Consider the following 21817-nt stretch of genomic DNA (forward strand, 5'->3'; position numbering starts at 1 on the left):
TTTTTCTTATCCTGTTATATGTTGATTGTACACTAAATGAAATCGTAACCAAACGACAAAATTTTGCATTTAATTTGGAAAGATAGTCTAGTTATACAACAAAAAGAAATTACAGATAAAATTGAAGCACCTCTCCCACATTCCCCTTCTTCTCCCAGGATAGTAGTTACTATCCTGAATTTGGAGTTTGTCATGCTTACTATAAATATTTATGAACATAAACAATATTGAATATTATATAATATTACTTTGCATGTTTTAAAACTTTATATAGAGTGTGTGTGTGTAAAAGTTGTAGAAGAAAGTTCCCACTTTTTTTTTAATTAATTAATTTTATTTTTGGCTGTGTTGGGTCTTCGTTGCTGCACGTGGACTTTCTCTAGTTGTGGCGAGCAGGGGCTACTCTTCATTGCGGTGCGCTGGCTTCTCATTTTGGTGGCTTCTCTTCTTGTGGAGCACGGGCTCTAGGCGTTCAGGCTTCAGTAGTTGTGGCACGCGGGCTCAGTAGCTGTGGCTCGCGGGCTCTAGAGCACAGGCTCAGCAGTTGTGGTGCACGGGCTTAGGTGCTCCGTGGCATGTGGGATCTTCCCAGACCAGGGTTTGAACCTGTGTCCCCTGCATTGGCAGGCAGATTCTTAACCACTGTGCCACCAGGGAAGGCCTTCCCACATTTTTGAAATTTATATATGTAGGTGTATGCTGCAGAAGACACATGTTTTGGGAATTTATATATAGGTGCATGTATCTCTAGTTCATTCATTTTATTTTGTGAATATATTAAAATGATTTATTCTCCTGTTTGTAAATATTTGGTAGTTTCCCATTTTCACAGTAACCGACAGTGTTGCAGTGACGTTCTAATTCATGAATCCTTCTGCACATGTGTGAGTTTCTCAAGGATCATTGCTGCGATTGGGTATAATGATCTTAAACTATATTTGAGATTGCCAGTATGTTCTCCAAAGTGGTTACACATCAAGAGTGTATGGCTGTTTGCATTCTTTTACATCCTTGCCAGTTCTTGATATTGTCTGACTTATTATGTGTCGGTTGGATGGGTTTTTTTTTAAATAAATTTATTTATGTATTTATTTATTTATTTTTGGCTGCATTGGGTCTTCGTTGCTGCATGTGGGCTTCTCTAGCTGCGGAGAGTGGGGGCTACTCTTTGTTGAGGTGCGCGGCCTATTGCGGTGGCTTCTCATTGCAGAGCACGGGCTCTAGGCGTGCAGGCTTCAGTAGTTGTGGCACAGGGGCTCAGTAGTTGTGGCTCACGGGCTCTAGAGTGCAGGCTCAGTAGTTGTGGTGCATGGGTTTAGTTGTTCCACGGCATGTGGGATCTTCCCGGACCAGGACTCGAACCGGTGTCCCCTGCGTTGGCAGGTGGATTCTTAACCACTGCGCCACTAGGGAAGCCCGATTGGATGGGTTTGAAATGTTATCTTATGTTATTTTAATTGTATTTCCCAAATTTCTAATAAAGTTGAGCTTTTTTTTTTTTTTCTTATTGGCCATTTGCATTTCCTCTTTTGTGAATAGCTTGTTCATGATCTTTGCCCATTTTTCAATTGGTTATTTGTCTTTTTCTTAGTGATTTTGTAGAAGTATATTTTTGGAGGGAGGAGAGATGCTAATCTCATGTTAGCTATATGCTTTTCAAATATTTTCTCCCATCTGTGGCTTCAGTTTGTTGATGGTGCCTAGTTTAAATGTTTTAAGTAGGTGAACTATCCTTTCCTTTTAAAAATGAAAATTATTTGGTTTTTTTTCAATTAAAAATAGATTAAGAAAGATATTCAACAGCCCTGAATACAAAAAATACTTTTCCATATCCTATAAAGACAGACTGAACTGAAGTAAACTATACTGGAAACTGCTGTGTAGTCCAGCTAATGTTCAACTGTTCCAGTTATTGTTTTACACCCCTACCAGAAAAGTCTGACAAGGAAAAGATGGGTGATTTTGGTGATTTTCCCCTTTTATTTTTTTCCACATGTTCTATAATATAGTTATCTCATAATTTAAAAAGAAAGGTATTTTTAAAGGGGAAATTTTTTGAATGTAGAGAAGGGTCACAAAAGGACAATATGCTACCTGGGGAATATCTGTGGAAAGGGGAGAAGCATTCAAGGTGTCCATGATGACTGACTAACAGTAGTGGCGGAATTAGAGCAGCTGATGTAAAAGAAACTAAAAAAGCATGATAGCCTGGGGTCTTGGTAATTGGAGTTTATATTATGCCCTTGATAAAAGCTTCAGTTGTGTTTTTCAGTCTCCATTTTAAAAGACTGAAATGTTTACAGTGCACTACAGAAACTTTTCATTAAAAATATCGTGTTTTTGGACTTACACCTTAAGCAAGCTTTCATTTTCTAGAAAACTAGCTCATATAAAAATCTTAATTCCTGCTAATAACAGATGAGAGGAGTTACGTCGTTTTCACCTTTTCACTTTTTAGAATTTTTTACTTTTATATAGTTGTTGACCCCATCTAGGCTGTAAAATCCCGAAAGGCAGAACTTCGTTCATGTTTCTGAGCTGACTTTAGAGTTTATTGATCACCCAGTATCTCTAAACCAGTTCGATACAAATCTCTCTGCAAAGGAGCAAAGCGGCTTTTGTTTTTTTCTCACATTAACAAGAGAAAATTTTAAATTTTCTATCTGCAAATAAAAGTCTGAAGTGAATCTTATCAGTTGCTTAAGGACTTCATCTTTCATGTGAGAGGGTGCTCTGGGCTCCCTGTGCTCTGGACACACTTCCTTAGCCATCTCACATCACTGCTGTTGCCACCGTGTCATCTGCACTGCTGTCACCATGTGGGGCAGAGCTCCAGTTTTTATGTAGAACAGCTGTCAAACATTGGCATGTCACAAGAACCAAGTGGGGAATCCATTTTATTTATTTCTCCCTCAAGAGTGCGTGTCCTGATTCTTTAAGATGGCATTCAACCAAAAATTTTACTACTTTCCATTAGTTTACCCACCACCTCTAACTAGAAGCTAGCATGGACTTCATGTTTGTTTTTGCTGTTCGTTGGCTATGTCTATAGGGACTGGAGACTGGAAGGTCGACTAACTAATGACAACTGTTTCTGACAAAGGGCAAAGCTTATAAGTTGTAAAATAACGGAAGTTCTTTGTTTCCTAAATGTATTTTGCAGGTAGGATATTAAAGTAGCTCTAAGAAGAACATTATTTGTGCCTTTTTCTAGTTTGTGATCTGTCATCATCCTTTGGTTTACTTTTACTCTACCTATTAATTTGTAAAGTTTTATTTTCTGGTGCAAAATTTTGATGGGTAGAGTTCATGTTTTGATTTGATGTAGACTTACAACTTTTATGTGGATTAGCTGAGACCTTTTTGCTTTTCTAAGATACAAAGAAGTGATTTTTTTGAAGTAAGTCTAAAATTCGTTTATATTGTTAAGCCTTATAAGATGTATGTTACAGCAGTGACGTTCAAACCTCAGTGTGCATTGGAATCCCTGGAAGAATTGTTAGTACAAATTCTCTGGCCCCAAATCCAGAATTCCTGATTTTGTAGGCCTGGGATGGGGCCAGAGAATTTGCATTTCTGACCAGTTCCCAGATCATGCCAGTGCTTCTGGTCCAGGGGCCATAATTTGAGAACCACTATATTTGAATAAAGAATTAAAGGGGGGCTTCCCTGGTGGCGCAGTGGTTAAGAATCCGCCTGCCAATGCAGGGGACACGGGTTCGAGCCCTGGTCTGGGAAGATCCCACATGCCGCGGAGCAACTAAGCCCGTGAGCCACAACTACTGAGCTTGCGCATCTGGAGCTCGTGCTCCGCAACAAGAGAGGCCGCGACAGTGAGAGGCCCGCGCACCGCGATGAAGAGTGGCCCCCGCTCTCCGCAACTGGAGAAAGCCCTCGCACAGAAACGAAGACCCAACACAGCCAAAAATAAATAAATAAATAAATTAAAAAAAAAAAAAAAAGAATTAAAGGGAAAGTGATATTAGAGAAAAACAATTAGATTTATAAATTGAATACTCAGTGTTTTAATTCATATTAGTTTATTCTGACCCAAATTTTCTAGTCCTTAAGGAAATAAATTGTCAACAGCCTTTTTGATTTAGAATAGAAAAAAATCAGTCATTTGCTAACTAAAAAAGAAGCCTTAAAGTAGTAATCCATTGAAAGGTCAATAATAATTCTCTATGTAAAGCAATTGCTGAAGAAGACATGTAAATCGTTACCTTCAGCTGCTAAATTTACAACATTAAAATGTGTCTGGTCTTTATAAAAGAAGGTCATCTGCAGTATCTTTTCTGAATTCAAAATATTAAATGCAGAGAACTTTATTAAGTTACTAGCAAATCATAAACTGACAGAACTAACCCCCTCATTTTCTAGATGATAGTGGGTCACTTTTTTAAAGTGTGAGAAATCGTATAAAATTAAATAGAATGCAAACCTATAAGCTGTTGAAAGTGGTGATTAAGTACTTGGGACCTTGAGGGGAAAAAAAATAAATGAAAGGAGCGATCTAAATTTAAGTTGAATCGGGTCCACGGGCTCAATCAGCCTTTGGATGATGGTGTTACTGTACTGTTTATGGTAATGAATTTGTTTTCCCATTTATGCCAAAATGAAATAAGGAGAAAGAAGAACGTAAAATCTTGGTGACCTCCAGAGGAACATGCTTGTTTTTGCATGAAAGTAAAGTGAGAAATCTTTGGCACAGATCTTCATAGTTTGTTAAAAAAAAAAACAACTCTAGGTTCAAGCGTAACACAACAGCACCATAAATGTTAAATATTATCTCTCACCAGTTATATCAACTGTTCAGGGAAATGACAACCTTCCTTGATGACAGAGTGATGGTTAAAGCTCTAACTCTGGGCAATCACAAAGCTTAGGCAGGTGCTGGATGGAATTCTGCTTGCTGTTGGAAACATATTGCGTATGATTAATAAATATTTTCAAGTTTCCACATAACTTGCCAGTTCTTCAGTTAAGCTCCTCTTCTAGTTTTTCCTACAGTGCAGGGCTTAGGAGCCTCACATTCCTATTTGTGGAAATCCAAACAATATGTATAAAGTCTTATAAGATTGATAGTTTTTCTTATAAATAAATATCCATCTTTAAGTAAGTAAATAATATGCAGATATATTTATATCAACATAATGGAATACAGTGTTAATTTTTACATGGGACTTAACTACATGGGAATGTATACATGAAATAATATTCGATGAAAAAAGTAGGATGCAATATTTGTGAATGTTCACTGTAACTATGTACCTATGTGTGGTTGAAAAACACTAGAATTTGAGATGTAAAAATGAGTTGTTTTCCTTATAAAATCATCTAAGTTCATATTCAGCAATACAAAATTATAAAATTAAATGTGGCAAAACTGCCATGAACAAAGTCAAAAAACAAACTGGGCAAAGGCTTATAATGCCTAATGACAGATATATCTTAATATACAAAGAATTCTTATGAAGCCAAAAGGGACATAAACAACTCATAAACAATATTACCAAAGGATACGAGCAATATATGTATATGGAGGAGGAAGAAGAAATATACATGGTAATAAATATATGAAAAGACTAGTTGATCAACCTTACTAGTAATGAAACATAGGTGAAAAATGAAAGATTTTCATTTCTATCAGTGAGCAAGGCTTGATCCCCATTGCTACTAAAAGTGTGGGGAAATAGGCATTGTTGTTTGATGTTCACGGGAGTTAAATTTGTGTTTATTTGGAGGCAAGTTTTCAAGTGAGTCCACTACATATACATGCCTTTTGGAGATAATTTGGCAATTAAATCTAAAAAGGCATATACCTTGTGACCTGGCATTTCCACTTCTAGAAACTTGTCCTATAAAAACATTTCCATAAGAGTGCCAGGAAATATAGACAAGAATATTTATTGAAACATTGTTTGTAACAGTGAGAATTTGGAGATAACCTCAGTCTTTTCTAATGGTTTACCCAGTCAGTAGTATAAGGTAATGGCGAATAGTACGATCTTTGGGCTAAACTGTCCAAATTAGAATCTCTGCTCTAGAACTTCTTAGCTCTGGGAGCTTTGGCACACTATCTGATCTCTCTGAGCGTCTATTTCTTTATCTGTTAATGAAGTTTAGAATATTAATAAACTCAGAGTTTTATTAGGATTAAATGAGACAACTCATCTGAAGTGCTTAGAGTGTCTTGCACATACATAGTCAATAAATCTTAGCAATTATTATCATAATTGTCATTATTACTGTGCCGTTACTGCAGTGTTTAAGTTGAGGTATATTTACACGTGTTGGTATAGAAAGGTATCTGACATATCATTAAGTAACAAAAGCAAATTGCAGAACATGGCTTTAAAAGTATCTGAAAGTACATCAGATTGCTTACCATGTTCATATTGTGGAACAGAGATTAGGGAGGACACTTAGTTTCTATGTTATAAACACAAGTTGATTACACTTTTTAAAACTTCTAAAAATGTTTATAAACTTTTGTTTATAATATTTCTTTTAACTACAGAAATAAAACTAAAAACCAGGGGCAGGCAGGCAGAAAACAAGGTTTTTTAAAAAAATGGGCAAGCCCTATGCTCTATTGAAAATACCTCCACAATTTTTGCTGCCTGAGAACTATCCCTGCCTGAGGGTCCACATGCTTTAGTGGCTCGACCTGTATTCGCATCATGTTCTGAAGTGAGAGAAAGGAGAAAGAATTAAAATGAAGCCTCTGACGTAATGGTGTAGGAGCTCTGGGGAATGTGGCTTCATAGGAACTCACTTCCCACATGCTGGCCACTTCCCATAGGACCCTGCCCTCCCTGAAACTTACAACATTTATACAGTGAATAATCCTTCCTCTGCCACTGAAGTGAAATCATTTATAATGGCTACAACACTGGTTTTTCTGAATCTTAAAAATAGCCTTTAAGGGCAGAACTGTGCAGGCTGTAAAAAGATCCTTGGTGGCCAGAGCATAGGGGGAAGGTGAGGGATCAATAGGCAGAGAACAGAGGATTTTTAGGACAGTGGAACTATTCTATATGGTACTATGGTAGATGCATTTATTATGCATTCTCCAAAACCCACATAATATACAATACCAAGAGTGAACCCTAAAGCTAACTATGGACTTTGGGTGATAATGAGGTGTCAGTGTAGATTTGTTGATTGTAAAATGTACCACTTTAGTGTAGGATGTTGATGGGGGAAGGCCATGTGGGGCAAGGGGTGTAGGGTGTATGGGAACTCTTCGTACTTTCTGCCAAGTTTTGCCGTGAACCTAAAACTGCTCTAAAAAATAAAGTTTTTTTTTTTTTTAATTAAGAAAGAAATGAGCTACTAAGCCACACACACAAAGAGACCTTTATGTTCTTATCTTTTAGAAATATATACTAAAATATTTATGAAGGAAATGATACATCCGAGTTTGCCTCAAAATAATACTGGGGGCAAAGTGGGTGGGAAAACAAACGGAATAAGATTAACCATGAGATGACAATAATTGAAGCTGGTAAAGTGCACGTGGGGCTTCATTATACACTTCTGGCAGTATTTGCTTTAACTTTTTCCATAGTAAAAAGTTTGTTTTTAATTAGCCTTAAAAATAATGCTAAGTCGTCATTCTAATATTTAGCCAAGATTTTTCATTTTGGAAATCCCTCAGTAGTTCTAGTGTCACCTTCCTAATGTGACAGTTTTCAAAGGCTCTACACACCTCTTTGCGAAAAACACTTTTTTCTTAAACATTCACTTTTTTAAAAAAATATTTATTTATTTAGGGACTTCCCTGGTGGCGCAGTGGTTAAGAATCCGCCTGCCAATGCAGGGGACACGGGTTCAAGCCCTGGTCCAGGAAGATCCCACATGCTGCAGAGCAACTAAGCACGTGCACCACAACTACTGAGCCTGTGCTCTAGAGCCCGCGAGCCACAACTACTGAGCCCGTGTGCCACAACTACTGAATCCTGCACCCCTAGAGCCCTTGCTCCACAACAAGAGAAGCCACAGCAATGAGAAGCCCTCACACCACAACGAAGAGTAGCCCCCGCTCGCTGCAACTAGAGAGAGCCCACGCGCAGCAACCAAGACCCAGTGCAGCCATAAATAAATGAATGAATGAATGAATGAATATATATATATTTTGGCTGCACTGGGTCCTAGCTGCAGCATGCAGGATCCTTTAGTTATGATGTGTGGACTTTTAGTTGCGGCACATGGACTTCTTCTTAGTTGTGGCATGTGGACTCCTAGTTGTGGCATGAGGACTCCTAGTTGCGGCATGAGGACTTCTTAGTTGCGGCATGCAGACTCTTAGTTGCAGCATGCATGCAGGATCTAGTTCCCTGACTAGGGATCAAACCCGGGCTCCCCTGCACTGGGAGCATGGAGTCCTACCCACTGGACCACCAGGGAAGTCCCTAGAAAAACACTTTTTAAAAAACAGCTTTATTGAAGTATAATTGTCACACAGTGAACTGCACGTATTTAAAGTATACACTTTGATCAGTTTTGACATATATTTGTACCCTGGAAACCACCACCACAGTCACAATAATGAACATAACCATTGCACCTAAAAGTTTCCTCACGCTTCCTTGTAATCTCTCCCTCCTGTCCCTCCCCAACTGCTGTCTATTCCCAGGGAACCACTGATCAGATTTTTGTCACTGTATTCTAGTTTTCATTTCGTAGAATTTTATATAAATGAAATCATACGGTACATACTCTTTTGAAAGGCTTTTTCATTCAGTATAACTCCTTCTAGTCAAGATTCATCAGTCTTATAGCATGTGGCAGTAGTTCCTTTTTATTGCTGTGTTGTATTCCATTATATAGATATACCACAGGTTTTTTCGTTTGTTTTTTTTATCCCTTCACTTGTTCATGGGTATTTGCATTGTTTCTGGTTTTGGGTTATTACAAATAAGGTTGTTGTGGATGTTTGTGTACAGATCTTTGAATAGACATAATTCTTTCATTTATTTTGAGTAAATACCTAAGAGTAGAACATGATCCAATGTAGAAGGTATATATTTAGTTTTTTAAGATACTGTCAAACAGTTTTGCAAATTGGTTGTATAATTTTGCACCAGCAGCATATGAGAGTTCCAGTTCCTCCACATCCTCATCAGCCCTTGGTACAGTCAGTCTTTTCAGTTTCTCAGCCATTCTAGTGGGTGGATACTAATATCATTGTGGTTTTAATTTGCATTTCTCTGAATAATTATGTTAAGTATCTCTTCATGTGCTTGTCATCCTAATATCTTTGGTGAAGTATCTGTTCAAATCTCTTACTCAATTTTTAAATTGGGTTGTTTGTTTTCTTTTTCTTTCTTGTTTTTTTTGGAGGGGATTGTTTTATTGAGTTTTGAGAGTTCTTTATATATTCCAGATACAAGTTCTCTATGATATATATGATTTGCAAACATTTTCTCCCAGTCTATGGCTTGTCTTTTTATTTTCTTAACAGTGTTTTTTAAAGAGCAGAAATAGATCAGTTCAAATATTGATAAAGTCCCTTTTATCTATTTTTCCTTTTGTGGATCTTTTTTTTCTTTATGTCATACCTGAGAAATCTTGCTTAACTCAAGTTCTCAAAAGTTTTTTCTTACATTACTTTCTTCTGGAAACTGTAGTTTTAGGTGTTACATTTAGGTCTGTATTGTAAGTATAATTTTTTGTATATGGTATGAGGTATGGATCACAGTTCAGTTTTCTCCATTTGCATATCCAGTTGTTTCAGCGTCATTTGTTGAAAAAGACTATCCTTTCTCCACTGAATTGCCTTCGCACCTTTGGGAAAAATCAGCTGTCCATATGTGTCAGGCTGTTTCTGGGCTCTCTGTTTTGTCTATTTGTGCCAGTATTACATTTTTTGATAACCATAACTGTATAAGAAGTCTTGTGGCATTAGTTCTCCTACTTTCAAAGTTGTTTTGGATATCCTAGGTCCTTTATTTCCATATTAACTTAATAAACATTTCTACAGAAAAGCCAGTTGAGGTTGCATTGAACCTTCAGATCACTCGGCAGTGGGGTGGGGGGGTGGCGTTGGTAGAATTGACACGTTAACAGTATTGAGTCTTTCAATCCATGAATACACAGTATAGCTCTACATTTATCAAATATTGAGGTCTTTAAAAAAATTTTTTTAATTGTGATAAATGACATGACATAAATTTTAAAATTTACCATCTTAACCATTTTTAAGGGTACATCAGTAGTGTTAACTATATTCACATTGTGGCACAGTAGATTTCAAGAGCTTTTTCAACTTGCAAAACTGATACTCTGCACCTATTGAACAACTCCCTATTTCCCCATCCCCACAGCCCCTAGCAACCACAGTTATACTTTTTTTTGAGTTAGACTACTTTAGATACTTCATATAAGTGGAATCATGCAGTATTTGTCTTTTTGTGACTTGCTTATTTCACAGTATAATGTCCTCAAGATTCATCCATGTTTTAGCAAGTGACACGATTTCCTTCTCTTTTAAGGCTGAATAATATTCCATTGTACATATGTATCACATTTCCTTTATCTGTCTATTGATAGACATTTGAGTTTCTTCTGTCTCCTGGCTCTTGTGAATAATGCTGCAGTGATCATGGGTGCACAAATATCTCTTTGAGATACTGCTTTTAATTTTTTTGGATATGTACCTAGAAGTGGGGTTGCTGAATCATATGACAATTCTGTTCTTAATTTTTTTTGAGGAACCTGTATACTATTTCCTATAGCGGCTGTACCATTTTACATTCCCGCCAACAGGGCTTCAATTTCTCTGCACCCTTGCTAATACTTGTTATTTTCTGGTTTTTTGATAGTAGCCATCCTAATGCATATAAGATATCTCATTTTAGTTTTCATGTGAATTTCTCTGATGAATAGTGATATTGAGCATCTTTTCTTATGCTTGTTGGCTGTTTGTATATATTCTTCAGAGAAACGTCTATTCAAGTCTTTTGCCATTTTAAAATCAGATTATTTGTTTCTTTGTTGTTAAATTTTAGGAGTTCTTTATATATTCTGGATATTAACCTATTATTAGGTATGTAATTTGCAAACATTTTCTTCCATTCTGTGGTTGCCTTTTTACTCTGTTGATTGTTTCTTGGATGCACAGAAGTTTTAAAGTTTGATGTAGTCCCATTTGTCTATTTTTGCTTTTGATCTTTAATTTCTCTTAGCAATATTTTAGAGTTTTCAGTGTACACATATATTTGGGGTTCCTCAAGACCATGCTCAGGTTCAGTGATTACATAGTAGAAGGACCCACAGATCTCAGAAAAGCCATTATACTCACTGTTACAGTTTATTATAGTGAAAAGGCAAAGATTAAAGTTAGCTACAGAAAAAGGCACAAAGGGCAAGAAGGATCCAGGAGACACCAGGCCCAAGCTTCCAGTTGTCCTCTCCCAATGGAGTCATGCGAACGGTGCTTAATTCTCCCAGGAACAGTGTGAGACAACATGCACGGAGTATTGCTCACCAGGGAAGCATACTTGAGCCTTGGTGTCCAGGAGTTTTATTGGGGGTTGGTCATGTAGACATGTCTGAACATAGTTCTGTAGCCCCTCCTAAGGTCAAGCAGATACCATGTGGCCCAAGACTCCCACCATGGATCACATTGTTAACAATGTGACCCAAGGCCTCATGTAAACAGAAACACTCTTAACAGGCAGCCTATTCCAAAGGCTTAGAGGTTATCTCCTAGGAAGCAGACCAGATCTTTCTTTGGGGTGTGCAGGGTTTGGACACCCCTGACCTGCTGAGTTAATCCTTTACAGTACCAAAGCCCTTTCACATCTTTTCATCCTTCAGGTCTCAGCTCAAATGTCACTTCCTCAGAAAGATATTCTCTGGTCACATTACTTGAAAGTAGTCCCATTCTATGTATTTATCACATCACCCTATTATAGTACTATTCCAATCTGTAATTATTTTGTTTATTATCTGTCTTCCCCTGCTTGAAATCATTTCATGAGGGCAGTCTTGTTGACTGCTATGTCCTTGTACATAGCTGGCATTCACTTTTTTAAATAAGTTTTAACTAAAACAAAGTACCATAAGCCAAATAGAAAGATGACAAAGGATATGAATACTTAGTTCATTAAAAAAAAAAACTCATCTTTTCTAATAATAAGTGATGTAAAAGTTAAAATTACACTGAGATCCCATATTTTAATACCTATCAGACTGGTATAAATTCAGGCCTCTCATGGCTTACTATGTTGACAAGGGCTTGTTGAAACAGGCACTCTCCTGCATTGCTTAGACTTTAAACTGGTACAACCCATAAAGAGGGCTATTTGGCAATATAAATCAGGATTTCAAATGCATGTATACTTTGACCCCGTACTTTTACTTCAGGGAATTTATCCTGCAAATATGGCCCCGTATACGTGAAGTAACTTACAGGGGGCATTCATTGCAGCAGTGTTTGGAACGGCAAAAAGTTGGAAACAAGTTTAATGTCCATCATTAGGGGATTGGCCTAGTAAATTATGATATATTCATATACTGACTCTACAGCTGGCTAAAAAAAAAATTTTTTTAGAGAATAAGGATATTCTTTACTGATGTGTAAAAAACTCTCTAAGATACATAGTTCAAAAAAGAAAGCAAAGTACAGGACAGTGCATTTATTGTGCTACCATTTGTGTGGACAAGGGGAATGAGAATATATATTTGTATTTGCTTGTATATGCATAAGGAAACCTTAAAAGGATTTGCTGAGAACAGTGACAGTGGTAACCTGGGGGATTAGGAAACTAAGTAGATAGTTAAGTGGGAGGTTTTTTACTGTATACCTTTTTATACTTCCTGGCTTTAGAACCGTATGTATGTTTTACCTGTTTAAATAAATAAATTATACTTTAAAAGACAATAATATGGTTAGTTTTAAAAATAGTATCTGAAGTATTACTATAAAGATGAAGGGGTGTGTGTGTGTGTGTGAGAGAGAGGGAGAGAGAAACAGTGCTCTCGTATCCCGTATCAGCTCCAGGGGCGGGGCAGGGTGGGGTTCGCTAATGTTCGTCATAAACCGGAACATCCAGTAGAGTACCATAAACAAGCATTTTATGACTGCCGCTTTCATGCTAGGCTCACCCAGTTACAGCTCACGTAGCCTGGTAGGACAGCTGTGGTGCCATAGCAAGAACTTAGGTTTTGAAGCAAGAGACTTGGATTTGATTCCTGCCTCTGCTGTTTTCTGGCTGTGAGATTTTGGACCAGTTGCTTTAGTGTTCATCTGCCAAAACCTCCCAACATATGAAAAGAATAAATGAGATGACGTGAGAGTGCTTTGTAAATTATATAAGTACTTTATATCAATTATATGATACTAAATTATATAAATGCTTTGTAAATACTATATAAAGGGAGCTGTTATTACTTGCATTTTAGTTTATATTGAACATTAATCAGCCCATCAAGTTGGTCGTAATTGTATTGCTGAATATTAGTCACAAACATAGCATTCTTTTTTTTTTTTTTAATTTTTTTTTTTTTTTTAAATTTATTTATGGCTGTGTTGGGTCTTCGTTTCTGTGCGAGGGCTCTCTCCAGCTGCGGCAAGCGGGGGCCTCTCACTATCGCGGCCTCTCCTGTTGCGAAGCACAGGCTCAGACGCGCAAGCTCAGTAATTGTGGCTCACGAGCCCAGCCGCTCCACGGCATGTGGGATCCTCCCAGACCAGGGCTCGAACCCACGTCCCCTGCATTGGCAGGCAGACTCTCAACCACTGCGCCACCAGGGAAGCCCAAACATAGCATTCTTAGCGTATGACGTAGTCACCTCCTTCTAAGAAAGTAGAAGTATGAATTCCCTCAACCCTCCTGCTCCTCAGCTATCTATCACCCTATGCCCCTGTTTTCCAGATCCCACCTTCCTCATAAGCATTTCCTTCCTACTGAACTTTAGTGACTTGTGTTCGGCAAAAATTATCTTTCTTGGTGAGTGGTATACATATTTCTATCTTTTGTGCTTTGCAGTAGTTTCCTTTCCGCTCCTCATAGGGCTTGAGCCTTCATAAATGTTTTCTCCATGAGGTCAGACTGAGGCAGAGGACACCAGTGCCTTTGTAAGGCCAACTTCTCTCTCTCCTTCTATTCTCCGCCATTTATCCCTTACCCTGTTTCATTAATTATCGTCTCTCTGTCTTGTATCATCACCCTTTTACTCTAATCCTAATTCTATACTTTGACCTGACAAGTATGCTTAAGTCTCTAAAATAACTTTTTCAAATTTGAATCCCTTCTGTTGTCACTTTTTTTGTTTTTGTTTTTGTTTTGCTTCAAGGAATGATTGCCTCTAATTTCTCAGTTTCCATTCAATCCCCAGTCCATTATGATTTATGAATAACCTGCTGCTTCTCTCGTTGGTTGTCATCCCACTCTGTATTTTTCCTTCCACAGCTGTTGTAGTACATTAATGACCAACATGTCCATCTATACTTTCTCCCTGAGATTTCGTCCACTTGCTTAGCAGTGGAAACTAATGACTTCCCCCAACTCTCTTCTGAGCTTGAAATTCTTATTAACTGCCTTTGGACTTTCCTGCCTGGTTGTAGGTACTTCAGATTCACCTATCTCCCTAACTAAAATCTCTCTCCTCTCCTCTAGCCTGCTCATCTTCTTGTGTTCCCTATATCTATCAATGCCATCACCACCTTCCTAGTCCCTTATGCCTAAACCTCCAGAGTCATCCTTGACTCCTTCCTGACCATTCACATGTAATTTGCCACAAAGCCCTGTCAATTCCACTTCTGAAATATTCTTCTCATACCTCTCCTATTTTCCATCGTCACTCAGTCAAGTTTCTTAAAAATGAAACATTATCTGATGTGTCACTTCCTCAACCTTAACAATTTTTATGACTTTCTGTTTCCTACAGGACAAAGTCTGAAGTCCCTGGCATGGCAAACAAGGTTCTTTACAACCTGTTCCTAACCTTCCTTTCCTGCCACCAGCCCTGACCACCCTATCCTCCAGCCTCAGGAGTACTCACTGATTTTCTGCATAGGCCTGTGCCACTCTACATGTTGTCTCTGCCAGGAGCCCATTCACCTTCCACTCTTGAAGCTTCTGCTCAAGAATTATATCTTTTATGTTGTGTTTCTTTTTTATTTTATTTTATTCTTAATTTTTTTATTTTTATTTTTATTTTTTTTAAACATCTGCCTTTTTCACTTTCCATATATATTTTTTAAATTTTATTTATTTATTTATTTATTTATGGCTGTCTTGGGTCTTCGTTTCTGTGCAAGGGCTTTCTCCAATTGTGGCAAGTGGGGACCACTCTTCATCGCAGTGCGCAGGCCTCTCACTATCGCGGCCTCTCTTGTCGCGGAGCACAGGCTCCAGACGCGCAGGCTCAGTAATTGTGGCTCACGGACCCAGCCGCTCCATGGCATGTGGGATCTTCCCAGACCAGGGCTCGAACCCGTGTCCCCTGCATTGGCAGGCGGACTCTCAACCACTGCGCCACCAGGGAAGCCCCTATTCTTAATTTTTTATTGACATATAGTTGATTTACAATGTTGTGTTAGTTTCAGGTGTATAGCAAAGTGATTGCTATACATATATATATATTTTTTCTTTTTCAGATTATTTTCCATTGTGGTTTATTACAGGGTATTGAATATAGTTCCCTGTGCTATACAGTAGGACTTTGTTGTTTATCTGTTTTATATATAGTAGTTTGTATCTGCTAATCCCAAACTCCTAATTTATCCCTCCTCCACCCCCTTTCCCCTTTGGTAACCATAATTTTGTTTTCTATGTCTATGGGTTTGTTTCTGTTTTGTAAATATGTTCATTTGTATCATATTTTAGATTCCACATATAAGTGAGATCATATGATACTTGTCTTTCTCTTTCTGATTTACTTCACTTCGTATGATAATCTCTAGGTCCATCCCTGTTGCTGCAAATGGCATTATTTCATTCTTCTTTATGGCTGAGTAATATTCCATTATATATATATATATGTGTGTGTGTGTGTGTTGCATATATATATATATATATATATATATATACACCACATCTTCTTTATCCATTCATTTGTTGATGGACATTTAGGTTGCATCCATATCTTGGTTATTGTAAATAGTGCTGCTGTGAATATTGGGGTGCATGTATCTTTTCAAATTAGAGTTTTGTCTGGGTATATGCCCAGGAGTGGGATTGCTGGATCCTATGGCAACTCTATTTTTAGTTTTTCAAGGAACCTTCAGACTGTTTTCCATAGTGGCTGTACCAATTTACATTCCCACCATATGTTGCCTTTCTTGATCATACAAAATTAATCAGTTCTGTAGCACTTTGTTCACATCTCTAGTATAATATTTCTCCTATGTTAAAACTATCTCATGAGCTACTTAAGGACAGCACCTAGATCTTTTTAATTTCAGTATTGCCACAGCAGAATACCTGGAATATAGAATTCCGATTACTTGTGGAATGAATAAATTGAAAGTCAAAGGAAAGAGAAAGCCCACACTGAGTGTGCAGAGCTTCCATGTTGTCTTGTGAATGGCAAATTGAGAGGGTGTTAAAAACTTGATTTCTGCAGTCTGGCACACCTGGGTTCAAACCATTTCTGTAACACTTACTAGCCTTGCCTGTAAAGTGGTGATGATGAGGTGGCTGTGAGAATTAAATGTAAAACACATCTCAGGGCTTCCCTGGTGGCCTGGTGGTTGAGACTCTGCACTCTCACTGCCAAGGGCACGGGTTCAGTCCCTGGTCGGGGAACTAAGATCCTGCAAGCCGTGCAGTGCAGCCAAAAAAAAAAAAAGGACATATCACAATCCGTAGTACCTTGTAATAATTTTAAGCTATTATTAAGTATGTTATGTATTTTTATTGAATAATAGTATTCCTCTGTAGTGATACTTGGTTAAACTCTAGTCAAAAATGAGGTACAAGAGTGGCATGTTCTCACGTGAGCTTCCTCAGAGAACCCTGTCTTAACCAAGCTGATTTTATCTTATCAGCAACAGTGACTATCAGTCTACTTTCATCTCCTGTTTTATTTACTTCTCTGTTATTTTTCTCCTTTTGTCTTATTATTTTTATTTTGCTGTTGTTGTTAGTGCTCTTGGGATTCATTCTACCGTTTACAAAAAGTGAGTTTTAGATACAGTAATACCAAAAAGGAAACTGAACTTGAAGAATAGGAAAGGTTAAACCCAGGATAAGGATGAAGGTAACAAAGTGGTGGTTAGGTTAAGAGGAAAGTAGAATCTAAGGAAGTTCTACTTCCATTCCTTTATCCATCACATATTTATTGTTCTCTTCCTCTATACAGGGCAAGATGGGAGTGGGGTGGGGACAGGGTGGGAGGGCATCAGAATTAAGGCCTAGTTTCTCTCTGTAAAGGTTTTTTTTTAATTGAATATTTTTTTGAGATAACTGTAGATGGTAAGAAATAATACCAAGAGATCCCTTGTAAATCACTTCAAGGATTTTTAAGTCTTATTAATAATGAAGGTGAGGGACTTCCCTGGTGGTGAGGTGGTTAAGAATCTGCCTGCCAATGCAGGGGATATGGGTTTGAGCCCTGGTTCGGGAAGACCCCACATGCTGCAGAGCAACTAAGCAACTAAACCCATGCACCACAACTACTTAGCCTGCACTTCAGAGCCCGTGAGTCACCGCTGCTGAGCCCGCATGCCACAACTACTGAAACCCGCGCACCTAGAGCCCGTACTCTGCAACAAGAGATGCCACCGCAATGAGAAGCCCGTGCACCACAACGAAGAGTAGCCCCTGCTCGCTGCAACTAGGGAAAGCCCGCACACAGCAACGAAGACCCCATGCAGCCAAAAATAAATAAATAAATAAATATATTAAAAAAAATAATGAAGGTGAGATAGTTCCTTGTATAACTGATATGAAACCACAGGTAGAAAGCACTTCATGATTTTGAAAAAGGTGAGTGTACTCTGCTTGCAGCTGCAGCAAGTAAAGAAGGCTTCATGCAGGTGTCATTTTTAAGTCAAACCTCAAAGGATGAGTACAATTGTATTAGGTTGAGAATGGAAGGTGAGAATGAGGTAAGCCACGAGCCAGGTGAAAGGGAGGACCTGGGTTTCTTCAGTGGACAGTGGTAAATAATCTAGGCTTTTAAACTGCATACTTCTTGTAAATTGATTCTTTCTTGCCTCAGGTTTTTGGAACTCGTGTAATAATGGGCCTATTGATAATCTCGGGCCTGTTGATAATCTCGGGTCTAATCATTACATTTTCTGTTTCTGATACAGAACACCTTGATTCTACTGGGAGTCTAATTTACTGAACAAGTCTCTCTTGTGCTTTTAGAATGACAGTAGAGAGCGGCATGAGCACGGCAGCGAGAGGCGGAGGCATGGCAACTCTGAGTCGTTATCCAATGGCCGAGCCCCCGGTAACTCGCAGCAGCAGGTGGTGGAACAAGAGGAAGAGGAAGATGAGGAGCTGACGTTGAAATATGGCGCCAAACATGTGATCATGCTCTTTGTCCCCGTGACTCTCTGTATGGTGGTGGTCGTGGCCACCATCAAATCAGTCAGCTTTTATACCCGGAAGGATGGGCAGCTGTACGTATGAGTATTGTGTATCATTATGCTCAAGGCCAGCATAGCTGTCCTTCGTAGCGTGTCATCACCACCTTGAAGGCCTCTGCACTGAAGGGACATGAAGGCTAGAGAGTCCATCCTCTCTGATGGCCAGAAGCAGATGATGCTTTAAGTAGAGAAAATGAAAGCTGCAGAATTATATTTTTTATGTGGTGTCCCTAGACAGGGTTGAATTTATTTGGAATTGAGCAGTTGAGTAGTGATTTTACCACCTCAGGGCCACTGGGCCCATTGTTCTCCTCCCTGGAATGTTCTTTTCCTTTTCTAACTTTGGTGGATTAATTCCTATCATCCTTCTCATCTTGGCTTAAATGTTGAGTCCTAAAAGATAACTTCCCTGATCCTTCTAACAGAATTAGGTCCTTCCTGGTATCCCTTCTCATAGCAACCTGTTCTTTTTTCACTTGTTACAATATGCAAGTATGTATTTATTTTCATTATTGAATGCTTGGTTTCCTTCTGTACTATGAGGCCTATGAGGGCACTTTGTTTCCAGGGTGAGGTATGTAATAAATGCTCAGCAAAAAAAACAGTTGTTCAGTGAAAGGATGAAGAAGTAATGCAGGCTGGCACTAAGTGTTTGCAGAACCGTCATGTAGATTTCTCTGGTGCTGTTGGTGTCGGCCCTTTGTCTCCAAGAAAAATGCTTTGATTCAGATGTCACCTAGTTCTGTCTCTAGGACTCTTATGGGGCTCAAAAAGTTTTAAATGAATTTTGAAATTGGCAAGTGTCTGGAAAACTCTGTGGGGTTCTGAAAGCCAAGCTTTTAACCTTTTGGGAGAAAGGGTAAGACAGTGAGTGAAGGACAGGGATTGGAGACAATAACCAAAAGAGGTTGGGGAAAATTATCTCTGTAAGTTAGAGTTAGGTTTGGCTGCATATTAAAGAACAGGGGTTAGCAAGCTGTGCCCCACAGGCCAGATCTGCCTGCCGCCTCCTTTTGTAAATGAAGTTTTATTGGAACGCTGCCATGTCCATTCGTTTATATATTGTCTACAGCTGCTTTCATACTACAGTGGCAGAGTTGAGTGGTTGCAACTGAGACCATATGACACACAAAGCTTAAAATATTTACTCTCTAGTTTTTTACAGGAAGTTTGCTGAGCCCATTATAGAAAATCAAAACAGGGAATTCCCTGGTGGTCCAGTGGTTAGGACTCAGTGCTTTCACTGCCGGGGCCTGGCTTTGATCCCTGGTTGGGGAACTAAGATCCTGCAAGCCGTGTGGCGCGGCCAAAAGAAAGAAAATCAAAACAACTGGTTTGACTGATGCACATATTTTCTCTCTCTCCCACAGAGTAGTGCAGAAGTAGTAGTTCAGATTGTGTAGTGGCTTCTCTTCATCAAGGACTGAGGCTCCTTCGTCCCTTCTTTTTTGGCTTCTACCCTCTAGGTTATTTCGGGGTCCAGTATTGGTGCTGGAGCCCCAGCCTTCATTCAGACAGCAGGAAGGAGAGGGGGAGAAAAGGACATGAGACGTGACTCTCAGCAGAACTAACTCCTCCCTTAGAAGTTCCACACAACACATCTGCCTATAACTCATTGGCCATTACTTATTCTCATGGCCACACATAACTGTAGGGGAGGCAGAAATAAAGTCTTCTACTGGGAACATTGGTACCTGGGATAAAAAGTGTTTTCATGTGAATGAGAAGCAAGGGCAAGCTGGATATGTGACATTATCTGAAGACAACTTCAGTTGCAGTCACCGTACAGATGAAGGATAATTATCAGCCATTTTACCTTCCTCTGACAACCACTTGTAGCCTAGGTAGTTTATGGCAGAATCTGGTACTTTTTTTTTTTTTTTTTTAATGTTTTCGGAGTATAGTTGCTTTACAATGTTGTGTTAGTTTCTGCTGTACAGCAAAGTGAATCAGCTATACATATACATCTATCCCCTCTTTTTTGGATTTCCTTCCCATTTAGGTCACCACAGAGCACTGAGGAAAGTTCCCTGTGCTGTGTAGTAGGTTCTCATTGGTTATCAGAATCCGGTACTTTAACAAATCACTAATAAACTGTGGAGAAAGAACAGTTGATGAGGTAATTATTTCGGTATAAATCATCCACTAGATGGAGCCAGTGTCTGGCTCACATAGGTCCACTTCCATATTTTAACTATCTCCTTTTATTTTGAAGGACTTATTTTAGCATATAGCTATTTTTATTAGGCTAAAAATTCTTGGTTAGATTGATGAGATGGAAAAAAGTGACTTATATCAGTTGAATCAAGGAAACAAAACTGGTGTTGGAGAGCATGTGGTTTGGAATCTCCATTAACACTTACCTGGGGCTTTTGTGTTTTATTTTATTTTAGAATCTATACGCCATTCACAGAAGACACCGAGACTGTGGGGCAGAGAGCCCTGCACTCAATTCTGAATGCTGCTATCATGATCAGCGTCATTGTCATCATGACTATTCTCCTGGTGGTTCTATATAAATACAGGTGCTATAAGGTGAGCGTGAGACACAGAGCTTTGCTTTCCACCATCTTCTCATGGTTGGGTTTTGTTGTCACCTTACTTGGTCTAGTAAAGAAAAAAGTCTTATATTCTAGAACTAAGTTAATTTTTAGTTTCCCCCCTCATTTGTGGAACATTTAAAAAATATAAAAAGGCATAAATGAAAAACAAATGTTTTCATATAACATCACACTCTAAATGGTTTTAACGTTTTGATTTGCTGTATACTTCGGACATTCCAGAAGGATATATCCTGAACCTTTGTGAATTCCCTCATTGACAGATAGCGCTGTAGCATATAATTGTCCCCATAAAATAACGTATAACTACAAAAATTCAGATTCTCAACTTGAGTACAGAACAACAAAGCCACCTTCAGCTGCTGTTGTTAAACTCATTGGTGACTGGCCGAATTCCCGGTTCTAAATTCGTAGACGTCCATTCCCTCTCTCTCTCCTGCAGGAACACAAATTCTTTGCTTGGGAAACAAAGGCAGGGGAGGTTGTGCAGGAAAGACACAGGCCCAGCCCTCCCAGCCTCTGGTCCCCTACCTCACTCTCTACCTAAGTGACTTGCTTGTGAATTTCAGCTACCTGGCACATGTTTCAGATTCATGCCTCAGAAAAAGGACAAATTATTACAGGTCATGAACCTTTAGGCTCATTCTCAAATAAAAGAAATATTAACTTTTCAAATATTGAATTCGACTTTCTTTTTAGT

General features: G+C 38.7%; 1 protein-coding gene across 4 annotated transcripts in view; it reads left to right on the forward strand.

Annotated features, from left to right (window-relative positions):
• Positions 1 to 21817, forward strand: part of PSEN1 (presenilin 1) — an 85561-nt gene that overhangs the window by 17095 nt on the left and 46649 nt on the right. For all 4 annotated transcript variants that reach the window (XM_007184413.2, XM_007184410.2, XM_007184414.3 and 1 more), the window contains 2 exons: positions 18333 to 18589; positions 20950 to 21091. In XM_007184413.2, coding sequence (XP_007184475.1) covers positions 18333 to 18589; positions 20950 to 21091 — 399 coding nt within the window. The remainder of the gene's footprint in view (positions 1 to 18332; positions 18590 to 20949; positions 21092 to 21817) is intronic.

The sequence above is a fragment of the Balaenoptera acutorostrata genome, chromosome 3, assembly GCF_949987535.1.
Source record: "Balaenoptera acutorostrata chromosome 3, mBalAcu1.1, whole genome shotgun sequence".
In the NCBI taxonomy this organism is placed as follows: domain Eukaryota; kingdom Metazoa; phylum Chordata; class Mammalia; order Artiodactyla; family Balaenopteridae; genus Balaenoptera; species Balaenoptera acutorostrata.